This window comes from Nematolebias whitei, chromosome 10 (genome assembly GCF_014905685.2).
Source record: "Nematolebias whitei isolate Nwh7 chromosome 10, NemWhi1, whole genome shotgun sequence".
Lineage (NCBI taxonomy): Eukaryota > Metazoa > Chordata > Actinopteri > Cyprinodontiformes > Rivulidae > Nematolebias > Nematolebias whitei.
In genome coordinates this window covers 6,193,265-6,204,786 of record NC_056507.1, presented here as the reverse complement: position 1 = coordinate 6,204,786, position 11,522 = coordinate 6,193,265, and the positions used below count along the sequence as shown (strand labels likewise).

Here is an 11,522-nt window from a genome sequence, read left to right as displayed (position 1 = left end):
ATACACACAGTATATATGATTTTATTTGATTTTTCTTTTCTTCTTCTTTTGGCTGCTCCCTGCTTCAGGGGTCGCCACAGTGAACTAAGTCGCACAAAGACTTGGCAGTTATTTTTATGCCAGATGCCCTTCCTGACGCAACCACAAACCACAGCCCTCTGTGTGGAGCAGAGAGCTGCTATCTAGGACACCCGGAGGAGCAGACGGTGGGGGTTAAGAGCCTTGCTCAAGGGCCCAGAGTGGGCAGAGTTAGTGTTTAGCGTATATCTTAGATCTTTTTGCGTATCGTTTAGTGTTTGTTTAGTGTATATCTTAGTGTGCATCTTAGATCTTTGTATACTGTTTATTTTTACAATTTATATTTTTGCTATTTTTGGGTGTAACTGGGACCTTGAGACACAATTTCGTTCCACCTCATATACCACACGTAACGTGAATGACAATAAATGGAACTTGAACTATTTATGCAAATTTTATAAAAACTTTGGTATATTAAGGCCTATCTCTTTTTTTTTTTTACACTTACAGCATGTTTTATGATAAAATATTTTACACTAAAAACAGTTTGGTAACAAGCTCACAATACAAATGAGTCCATACTTTTCGAGTACTTACCACACTCATGCTTTCGCAGTTAGCAGACAACTATTGCTAACGGTGAATGTGATATTTATTCATTAAAATCAACTATATAAAGTTGCTTAAATCATCACTTTCAATGTAAAATGTTTTTCATAAAAGCTCAACAGTTATGGTTCATCTGAAAATGCGCTCATTAACTTTTAAACACAAAACAATAATTGTGAAGCCACACCGTTTAAATGCTGCGCTTTTCACCCAAAGCGTGTCCAAACATGGAGCTCTACCTGCCAGCTCAGCGTAGCATCGGCTCATTAGCCTCTTATGATATAGATGGAATGATGGTGAACGCACATCATTCAAACAGGCCCTCCAGCTCCTCCAATAAACCACATCAAGTAGAAAAAATTGCTCACAATTCCCACCCAATATTTTTTTTCCTTCGCCGTCTCCTTACACTGTATTTTCTGTCAGACTTATTTTCACATTAAATGCTAAAGAAAAAAGCGCTGGCTCAGTTGGGTGAAATGTGCCAGAATCTGGTTGTGTAGCTTTAACTAAAAGTCCAGGCCAGGAGAATCTGAGCTCTTTTTGTGTTTTTACTTGACCACACACAGTAAATGTGGTGTTCAGCCTGTGACGTCTGCCCTTTTCTCCCATTCCCCCTCTTAAACATCTGCTTATGTTTCATATTCCACTCTGTCTGTCTGTCTGCAGTTTCACTGCCCACAAGCACCCGGCATTGTCCTAATTTAATAAATGACAAGCGATTAAAAAGCGCTCCTATTCAAGCTGCGGCCTCTGTTAAATCCATCTCAAACACAGACCCCAGTGATGGCTTTAAACACTTCTGACTGGTTTCTATTAAGACAATGCCACTGTTTTTCCTTTTTGCACTGACTACGCTCAAAAATATATAATGTTCTTTGGCGAGCTATTAAAGGTTTTGCAGATGGAGCCACGAGAGGGTCCAAACCTTTCGTAAAGGGCCATAACTCCCTGTGGTCATTCCGCAAACGCACACATAAACGAAAAAGTCCTCAAATGAAGTGCTCACTTGCTTTGAACAATTGAGTCAATCGGTTTTATAAATGCATTTAATTATGATTAGAAAGAAGCATCGAGTGGTTATTTATTGATGGTTTGAGATACATACAATTAAATGTATTTTGCCTTCAGATATAAAGTGCAAAATTTCTTGAAACATTACACAGTGGAGTTAATTTAACTAATCCTAATCAAATTCACCTTCAAATTTTACCATATTGCTTTTTTAAAAAATAAATCAACACAAACTCAATTAAAAAATAGAGAGTTCTGATGGACTAACCGATTAATAATTTGTTGTCGCCAACTTAAAACATCTCTAAATTTTCAGTGTTTTTCAAATACTATTTTATAGACCCATACACTGCCATCAGTTAAATTAACAGTTACCATGTGACCGACATTGAGCCACAGCATAATGCTACCATACGTACCGGTAACATACGTATGTAGTGTTTTTTTTTTTTTTTTTGTCTGAACCGTGCCGGTAAGACGGTTGGTTAAAAAAAACCTGTAGCCTACCAGGAAGTCAGCACCAATGACAATTTGGAGATTTGAGGTATTTCAAGACAAAAACAATGCACTATCTATTTAAAACTGAGCAGAGTTTATTGTTAAGAAAGTATTTACTGTAATATTGGTATTTTTGCAGTAAAGGTCCAACTCCTTTTAATACTGTACAGACCTTTGACAGCAAACAGAATTAGCAAATAAATCATTTTAAAAATACATTTATACTGCCTTTTTAGTTTAGATACATTTCCTTTTTTTTATTTCAGTCCATTTTTTTTTTTTAATAAAAAAATCATGATGTTACTTGTATAGACATTTTTGTTCAAATGTTGCTAAACCTGTTTGCAAAATTAGATTTTAAGAGCCATCTGCTGCAGGTAAGATATTGACTGCTCATACCATCCCACCAAGTTTTTCTTCAAAATCTCTGAACTATTCCTTTAAATAACCACATTTCTAGTCATCTCGCCGTGATAGTCAGAGCCATTGTCTCTGTGGGCAGCTACACTCACCCCACAAAAAACTGCCTCATCTCCTGGCGTCGTGAGCGCATCAGCTGCTTGTACTCCCCGATGCGCAGCTTCTTGCCGTCGATGATGCAGGTTCTCTTGGGCCGTGGCTTGTACTTGTAGTTGGGATATTTCTCCAAGTGGATCTTGCTTAGGCGGGCCTGCTCCTCGTAGTACGGCTGTTTCTCCTGATTGGTCATGGCTTTCCAGCGAGAACCTGGAGCACATGGTTGAGAAGTTTTTTTATTTGTGTTGGTGCACCAGAAGGTACATTTTTAAGCTAATGGTATCTTTAGAGACCATCATGAGCATTGGTGGGAACACAAATTTAAACACAAAAACAGATGAGTCATTAATTTGGCACCACTTGCGGTTTCTCGAACGTCTGCATGTGACAAGACACCTCAGAGTATTGGAATTTGTTTAAAATCAGGAGCGCATTACATTTTGCTCTGTCTCAGCAGGAGGAATGATGCATTGTGTACTTCTGACCATCCGAACATGTGAACAAGGCCATTACTGCAAGAACGCAGCACATCTGGGATTACACGCACTCTGCCTTGTTCCTCTGTTTATTAAGCTTCATCACAAACTTTTCTTCTACTTTTGTGACACAGGAAACACAGCGGACTTGTTTCGGGTTTTTTAAGCCTACCACCCACCTTCTCCCCAACATCCAGCTGTGTTTTAATGTTGGAGAGACTGTGTATGTAAAGTTATAAACATGTACACAACTTCTTTTTTTTTTTTGTTTCAGCCTTGTCCCACAAACATAATAAAGATTCAGAAGAATTATCTGCTCAGTTCCTACTGTAGTGAACCTGATCTGACCCTGATCTGACCCTGATGGCCTCAAATCTATCAGATGGACAGAGACTGTTATTTTCATTGATCTGAGTCCACAAGATCCCAAAAGTCATTTTTAACTTTGAACATTTTGTTAAACAAATTAATAATTTGTCACATCATATCTGTAAGTTTTTAAAGCCAAAACATTATTCCTATAATCTAACAAAGTTAAGTCAGGTCCTCTGGATTAACCATCGATCGTTAGGCTGATGGTCCTCCTTTCTCATGTGAACAGCTAGTTCTGGATGTCAACAACAAACTGGTTGATCCACTATGATAAGGGGCTATTTTTAAGACAGATGTTACTGCAGCTCCTCAGACTCATGAAGTCTTTTGTATTAAAGACGAAAAGGTTTTTTTTTTAATTCGTCCAGGGGACCTGATTTAACTTTGTTAGATTTTTCTACCTGGATTACTGAGCATGCATCAGATTATTCCTATAAATTCAGGAAAGATGTTGCTGGACATAAAGCGCCTCTTTATCCGAAAACCCACATCAACAACACAGACCCGCCTAAGAAAGAGCAATTTGTTCATTTACATTCAGCTGGCCACTAACTCTCCTTCAGCCATCAGGGGTCTTAGGAACGTTTCAAGAACAAAGTTTTGCTTAGTGCCGTGTGAATGGATATCTGTTTAGAGGAGGTTAGAGTCCGTGAGGATTTTAACTGAAGGCGTCCATCACACCAGGTGATACACTGGACCTCTGTGTGTGCAGTGTTCCTGGCTGCAAAAACACATTAGTCCTTCTCATAATCTGCAGCTTGTTGGTAAGAAACCCTGTGAACTATAGTAGGAAGGTGGCCTAATGAGCTCACCCTAAAATAAAAGCCATTTCTCTAAAAACTGACAGAGGAACAAGTGACACTAACGCAACTATGTCTGTGACGTGCACAGCATTTCAGTTTGATCATGTTTTTTATTCCATTTTATATAGGAATAAAGTTAATATTTAAACTGTAAGAGTTTGAGACCAGATCTGAATGTCTCTTTTGACAAGGGCTATCCATCCATTTTCTTCTGCATATTCGGGGTCGGGTCGCCGGGGTAGCAGCTTCAGTAGGGAGGCCCAGACTTCCCTCTCCCCAGCCACTTGGTCCAGCTCCTCCAGGAGAATCCCGAGGCATTCCCAGGCCAGCCGAGAAGCATAGTCCCTCCAGCGTGTCCTGGGTCATCCTCTGGGCCTCCTCCCGGTGGGACGTGCCCGGAACACCTCGCCAGGGAGGCGTCCAGGAGGCATCCTAACCAGATGCCCGAGCCACCTCAACTGGCTCCTCTCAATGTGGAGAAGCAGCGGCTCTACTCTGAGTCCCTCCCGGATGATCGAGCTTCTCATCCTGTCTCTAAGGGAGAGTCCAGACACCCTTCGGAGAAAACTCATTTCGTCCGCCTGATCTCGTTCTTTCGGTCACAACCCAAAGCTCATGACCATAGATGAGAGTAGGAACGTATATCAACCAGTAAATTGAGAGCTTCGCCTTTTGACTCAGCTCTCTCTTCACCACGTCAGACCGGTACAGCGCCCACTTCACTGCCGACGCTGCACCAATCCGCCTATCGATCGCTCGCTCCATTTTTCCCTAATTTGTGAACAAGACCCCAAGATTCTTACACTGCTTCACTTGGGGCAGGACCTCCTCCCCAACCCAGAGAGGGCACTCTACCCTTTTCTGGCTCAAGACCATGGCCTTGGATTTGGAGGAACTGATCCTCATCCCGGCTGCGAACCACTCCAGTGAAAACTGTAGATCATGACCTGATGAAACCAATAAGACCACATCATCTGCAAACAGCAGAGAAGTGATCCTAAGGCCACCAAAACGGATCCCCTCAACACCTTTGCTGCACCTAGAAATTCTGTCCATGAAAGTTATGAACAGAATCGGTGACAAGGGGCAACATTGGCAGAGCCCAACTCTCACCAGGAACGAGCCAGACTTACTGCCGGCAATGCGGACCAGGCTCTGACACCGGTCATACAGGAAACAGCCCGTATCAAAGGGCCTGGTACCCCATACTCCCAGAGTACCCCCCACAGGGTTCCCCGAGGGACGCGGTTGAACGCCTTCTCCAAGTCCACAAAGCACATGACTGGTTGGGCAAACTCCCACGCACCCTCCAGGACACTGCTGAGGGTGTAGAGTTGGTCCAGTGTTCCACGACCAGGATGAAAACCGCACTGCTCTTCCTGAATCCGAGGTTCCACTATCCGATGGACGCTCCTCTCCAGAACCCCTGAATAGACCTTACCAGGGAGACTTAAGAGCCTGATCCCCCTGTAGTTGGAACACACTCTACAGTCTCCCCCCACTTCCAAGGGCACCTCAGAAAAACTGAACAATCTTCTGGACAAACAAGCATGAGTGCAGTTTAAAATGACAATCTGTAAGTCTCACCCAGGATCTTGCTGATGTTGGAGTTGTGCATGTCGGGGAAGGTCTGCAGAATCTTCCTTCTCTCGTCTTTAGCCCAAACCATGAAGGCGTTCATGGGTCTCTTGATGTGGGGCTCACTGTTGCTCCTTCCTCTGGCCTCCCTAAACACTCGCGCCTCTGTAACGTTACTCCCTGAATGATAAAGAACGATGCAAAAAAAAAAAAAAATTATTAAATGTCTATCAAATTCTAATTTTAGCTTAAAATGTTAAACAAAATAAGGTTGAGCATTCCTTAAAGTAATACATGTCACCTGTTTCAACTTTAATAGTCAAACAGCAAGATTGCGTTTGCTTTTGATATGAAGGTTTATTGTTGCCTTCTTTGTTTGGAATACATGACAGAAGTTTTGACGGGTCAATCTGGGATGCTCTCCATATTCTGACAAACACTACACGCCGTAGTCCGTTTGCTTCTGCCTGATGCAGTCTGAGTCCAAAGGCTCCTGTGTTTATCCCCTGACTCTAAACTAAATCACGATGAGCACTCCTCAACCTCTCATCTCCTGTAAACAGTGGAGATTTTAGTGGAGTTTTATGAGAAACAGGTGGGTTAGAGTATGCTTAGACTACATCCAGTGACAGGGTTTTATGCTGCATGTAATACTTCCTACTTCTTGTCTGTCCTGATAAAACCAAGAATCCAGACAGTCTTTCTACTAAATCATATCTCCAATAACCTGCTGCATGACTCTGCCTTATAATGGGCCCTTTGTCCATTCAGTATCCTTCTGTTATCTGGGTGTCCAAATACTTCTTTAAAACATCTTTAGTTAATCCAAAATGCTGCTGCCAGAGTCTTAACTGGAGTTAGTGGGAGAGATCATATCTCTCCAGTTTTAGTTTCTCTCCACTGGCTCCCTGTCAAATCTAGAATTGAATTCAAAATCTTACTTCTAACCTACAAAGCCCTCAACAACCTAGCTCCATCATATATTACAGGTCTTATTGTTCCATATTTTCCTAACAGAGCACTTCACTCTCAGACTGCAGGTTTACTTGCAGTTCCTAGAGTTTCCAAAAGTAGAATGGGAGGAAGATCTTTCAGTTATCAGGCTCCTCTCTTGTGGAACCAACTTCCAGTTTCTGTCCGTGAGGCTGACACATTGTCCAGTTTTAAGACTGGGATTACGACTTTCCTTTTTGATAAATCCTATAGTTAGGGTCGGCTTGGGTTTCCTGAGTTGTCCCTTAGTTATACTGATTTAGGCTTGGACTGCTGGAGGACAAACTGACCACATTTCTTCACTATGCTCCTGTCTTTACTTACTCTGCTCACCCTGTTTTGTATCTGTAATTATTTTTTCTATCCTTGATGTGTTTTTGGCTTTCAGGTACACCTGCACCTACATCTGGACCTGTCATTCTGTGTTCGTTTGTCTCTCCTTCCTCTCCTCTCAAACCCAGTCGGTGAAAGCGGATGGCCGCTTGTCCTGAGCCTGGTTCTGCTGGAGGTTTCTTCCTTTTAAAAGGGAGTTTTTCCTTTCCACTGTTGCCACTGTGCTTGCTCAGGATGGGAGACTGCAACAAAGCCAAGATTCAACTTGTCTGCTGGATTCCTTAGATAGAGAACTTTACTAATTGGCTTTTCTATGTATGTGAATTTTCCTGTAAAGTGCCCTGAGACAACTTTGTTATGATCTGGTGCTATATAAATAAACTGAATTGAATTCTTCTTTCTTGTCTTTATAAATACATTTGTGAAAAGAAAAAAAAAAACACTGTATGTATTTATATATATATATATGTATATTCATTAATTCAACCTTTATTTAAACAGACAAATCACACTGAGCCTCGAAGACTCATTTACAAGTGAGACCTTTTTGAACAGTGGTAAAAGTGGTGGAAGTGACAACACAGGTTATATATATATATATATATATATATATATATATACACATAATGGGGGTAGGCGCAGCTCACCATCTAGATCCTCTGGTCTTGTCAGGTCAATGACTCGATGGACCATCTTCCCGGCATCCTCCCCGAGCTTCCCGAGGTGCTGACTCAGTGTCTCATAGTGCAGCCTCTCCTACAAAATAACAGCAAATTTATAAAGTTTCACAACCTTAACATTGACAACCTTTTGAATAATTTACAGAAAAGTGACGTCCAATAGCAAATAATAAGTCCCTCTTTAAAGAGGGCCATTGTGGACTCAGATGGTAGGGACAGTAAAAGTAGTTAAACAACAACAACAACAAAAAAATCCAAAGAAACATTTTGAATGGTGCAAATGCAGCTACTGGCTGAAATTCAAACAATCAAGTATCTTCTACAGTAAAAATAATAGTAATTTTATACTAATTTTCTAATAATCTAAGTTGACAATATTCAGACGTTTTGATTGATAAGCTGGATAAGAGTGCAAAGAAAACCAAGTTCAAAAGAAATGTTAAATGTATTACTAGTGTTTCATTACAGTTACCATGGAAACCACATACACACCTGTGATTATCACCTCCTGACAGGACTTATTAAGACAGGCAGACATAAAAACAGACTAAAATCTCAGCCTCAGACTGTGGCTGAGATTTTAGAGAACAGTCTGACAGTCATTGTAGTCAAACTACAGTCAGACTGAGAACATTTTGAACTATAATTAACAGAAGTGATCAGCACACGCGGGCAGCACGGTGGCGCAACTGGTAGAGCTGCTGCCTCTCAGCGAGCAGGTCCTTGGTTCAAACCCCGGTCCAGGGGCCTTTCTGGGTGGAGTTTGCATGTTCTCTCCGTGCATGCGTGGGTTTTCTCCGGGTACTCCGGTTTCCTCCCACAGACCAAAAACATGCATGTTAGGCTGATTGGTAACTCTAAATTGTCCCTAGGTGTGAGTGAGAGAGTGAATGGTTGTTTGTCTTGTTTGTCTCTATGTGTCCCTGTGATGGACTTGTGACCCGTCCAGGGTGTACCCCGCCCCTCGCACAGTGATTGCTGGACATGGGCACCAGTGACCCCCGTGACCCAAAATGGAATAAGCGGGTAAAGATAATGGATGGATGGATGGCTGGATCAGCACACGCGTCATTTTACATATTTATACAGTGTGTTCTATTGGAGATACGACAACTTCAACAGATCCTTGACCTCCTATTTTAAAGAGAATATTTTGATCTCACTATGAAAGTTTGAATGTGCACATTCTGGGTGGATTTTTATAAGAAAAAAAAAGTAAGTCCTACAGCACTGAAAATAACAAAAAATGCTTTTATGTTTATGTATAACGTACAAAATATCTCAAGATTGTCTAAAAAGTCAGTCAATATCGAAGAAACAATAAATCCTGATTCATGCTCAATAATCCAGGTAGAAAAATCTAACAAAGTTGAGTCAGGTCCTCTGGACGGTTTCTTTTTGTTGAAACGTTTCGTCTTTTATCCAAGGGACTTCATCAGTCCAAGGAGCGGCAACAAACTCAGTCTTATAAATAACACCTTCTCATAGTAGGCCAACCAGCTTGATGGTGCTCAGGTGGTTTCTGTAGTCCGCCCTCTCCCCTCTGATGACATTTTTTGGATGAAAGACAAAACATTTGAACAAAAAGAAACTGTTTCCTCTTTAAGCCTGTGCTGATTCTGGGTGTCTTTAGTGATTTTCTGATTCTGCCATTGGTCCTACCATCCCACCTCTAGAAAAAAAAATCTAAAGAAGCCTGTTTGTGGGCCTTCCAGCTAAAATTAGTTCACTCAACTTCCAAATACATCTAAAAACATCAACCGCTTGCACAGCTACCGCACATCCACACTCTTCTGTTCTATTCTAGTTTTCCCTGCTTCCCTTCCCTCCCTTCTCCCTCTCAGCTCCCGTTCTTTCTTTCTTTCTTTTTTTCTGGTGACAGACGCATTTTGTTTGACGCAAAGAATAGTTGCTGGGTGAAGTCACGCCGTGGTAGCCGCTGGCAGAGTTGGTGGAACTTACGGGCCCAGCACGAGTGTGTGTGTGTGTGTGTGTTTAAAGATGAGGAGCTGGTGCGGGCCAATGTCAGCACTACAGCAGGGCTGTAATCAGGCCCACCACAGAACATGTGCCTGGGCAGTGCCATGCTCACCGCAGGAAACAACCGACCAAACAAAGGGCTAAAGAAAAAAGAGCAGGAGGGAAGGATGGAGAGAGATAGAGTGAAATACAAGAGAAAAGAAGAGGGGGGATGGAAAACTATTTTAGAGAAAAATAAGCACTTAAGTCCACAGAAACCTCCCTTTTAGTCTTACTGATGGTCTCCAGATAGCAGTTCCAGATTAAATTTGGCGTTCTGATGCTGACAAGTGGACCTCTCATGTCCTTCATCACATCATTTCACAACATGCTAAGCACACTGAGATGTTCCTGATGACTGGGAGGAAACCAGTGGAAAAGTACAGCAGAGGAGAGTTGGGGTTTTGGAAAAAGTACAAAAAGACACCATCAATAGAGGTGGAATGATCCAAGCTGCAGATTAACAGCAGACCTGGGTCAATATTTCACATATTTCCTGTGGTTGGTCTACTTTTGGTCTTCTTAAAAGTCCTTGCGGCAAATGAAGTAAGGAGCCGTCTTTCCTTTGTTTAGTCAAGATTGAAATAGGTTTGGCCAGCGTGCCTGCTGGTTTCTAACTGGACAGCTGCCTTTTGGAGAAGTATAATTTTTTTATTCCTCCTCTATTTTTTTCTAGTAAACTCCATAAGAATCTTGCACAAAAAAAGAAAAGAAGAAAGACAATCATCAGAAAATGCACGTCAGTCCAAACTAGCACCCCATAAAATATCACTCTGTGCAGCTGAAGGTTCTAGCTCAAGTGTCTACTCTGCAACCTTTATGATCAAAAGAGCCATTTTTACACCTTTGTCCACTAAATTAAACGTGTCCAGAGCCGAAACAACCTGCTGCAACTATTATCAAGTGGTGGCCCATGGGCCACTTTAGGTTTGTTGGAGGAAACTTTTGTGGTCAGTATGTGTGACATTATAAAGCTAAAAATACCGACCATATTTTTTGGACTATAAGGCGCACCAGATTATGAGGCACATTAAATGAAAAACAACAACAACTTTCAGATAAGTTAAACTTTATCCAACTCATTCACAATAACTCTCTCAACGCTGTTCAGCTGTACCACATAAAATTGGTTCGAAGTCAGTAAGCGCAATTAGAATTAATACATAATGCGCACTGGATTTTTTGACAAAAACTAAAGGATTTGAAGTGCACCTTATAGTCCAAAAAATATGGTAATGATTTTTAGCATTTATTGATATTTTTTACAATTTAAGACAAATGGAAAGACCATATTCTTGTAAATAGGTGGGAAAATAGTTTTTAAATAAAATAGAATTATGAACTGCAGGCCTATGTAACTTTTTTAATTGTGGGGGAAAAATTAAGTATAGAAATTAAACAAAAAGTTAAAGTGATTATTTGCAAAAGAAGTGAAAAGAGCTAAAACGAGTACTTATTTGTTGCTTGTATAACAACCTATAAAATTCAGTTTTCTGTTAGTTTTGGTCATAGCTTTAAAGTGCCGCCACAGAGGGACCAAAGAGCCGCCACAGAGTTACCAAAGACCTGCTCTAGAAGGACCAAAAAGCTGCTCTAGAGGGACCAAAGAGCCA

General features: G+C 41.3%; 1 protein-coding gene across 1 annotated transcript in view; it reads right to left on the bottom strand.

Annotated features, from left to right (window-relative positions):
- The window catches only part of LOC119416093 (transcription factor SOX-6), a 145,700-nt gene that overhangs the window by 1,784 nt on the left and 132,394 nt on the right, over positions 1-11,522 (bottom strand). Inside the window, exons 12-14 of the mRNA XM_037683271.1 lie at positions 7,858-7,966; positions 5,894-6,064; positions 2,652-2,865 (exon numbers count right to left, since the gene is read on the bottom strand). Of these exons, the coding sequence (XP_037539199.1) occupies positions 2,652-2,865; positions 5,894-6,064; positions 7,858-7,966 (494 nt within the window). The remainder of the gene's footprint in view (positions 1-2,651; positions 2,866-5,893; positions 6,065-7,857; positions 7,967-11,522) is intronic.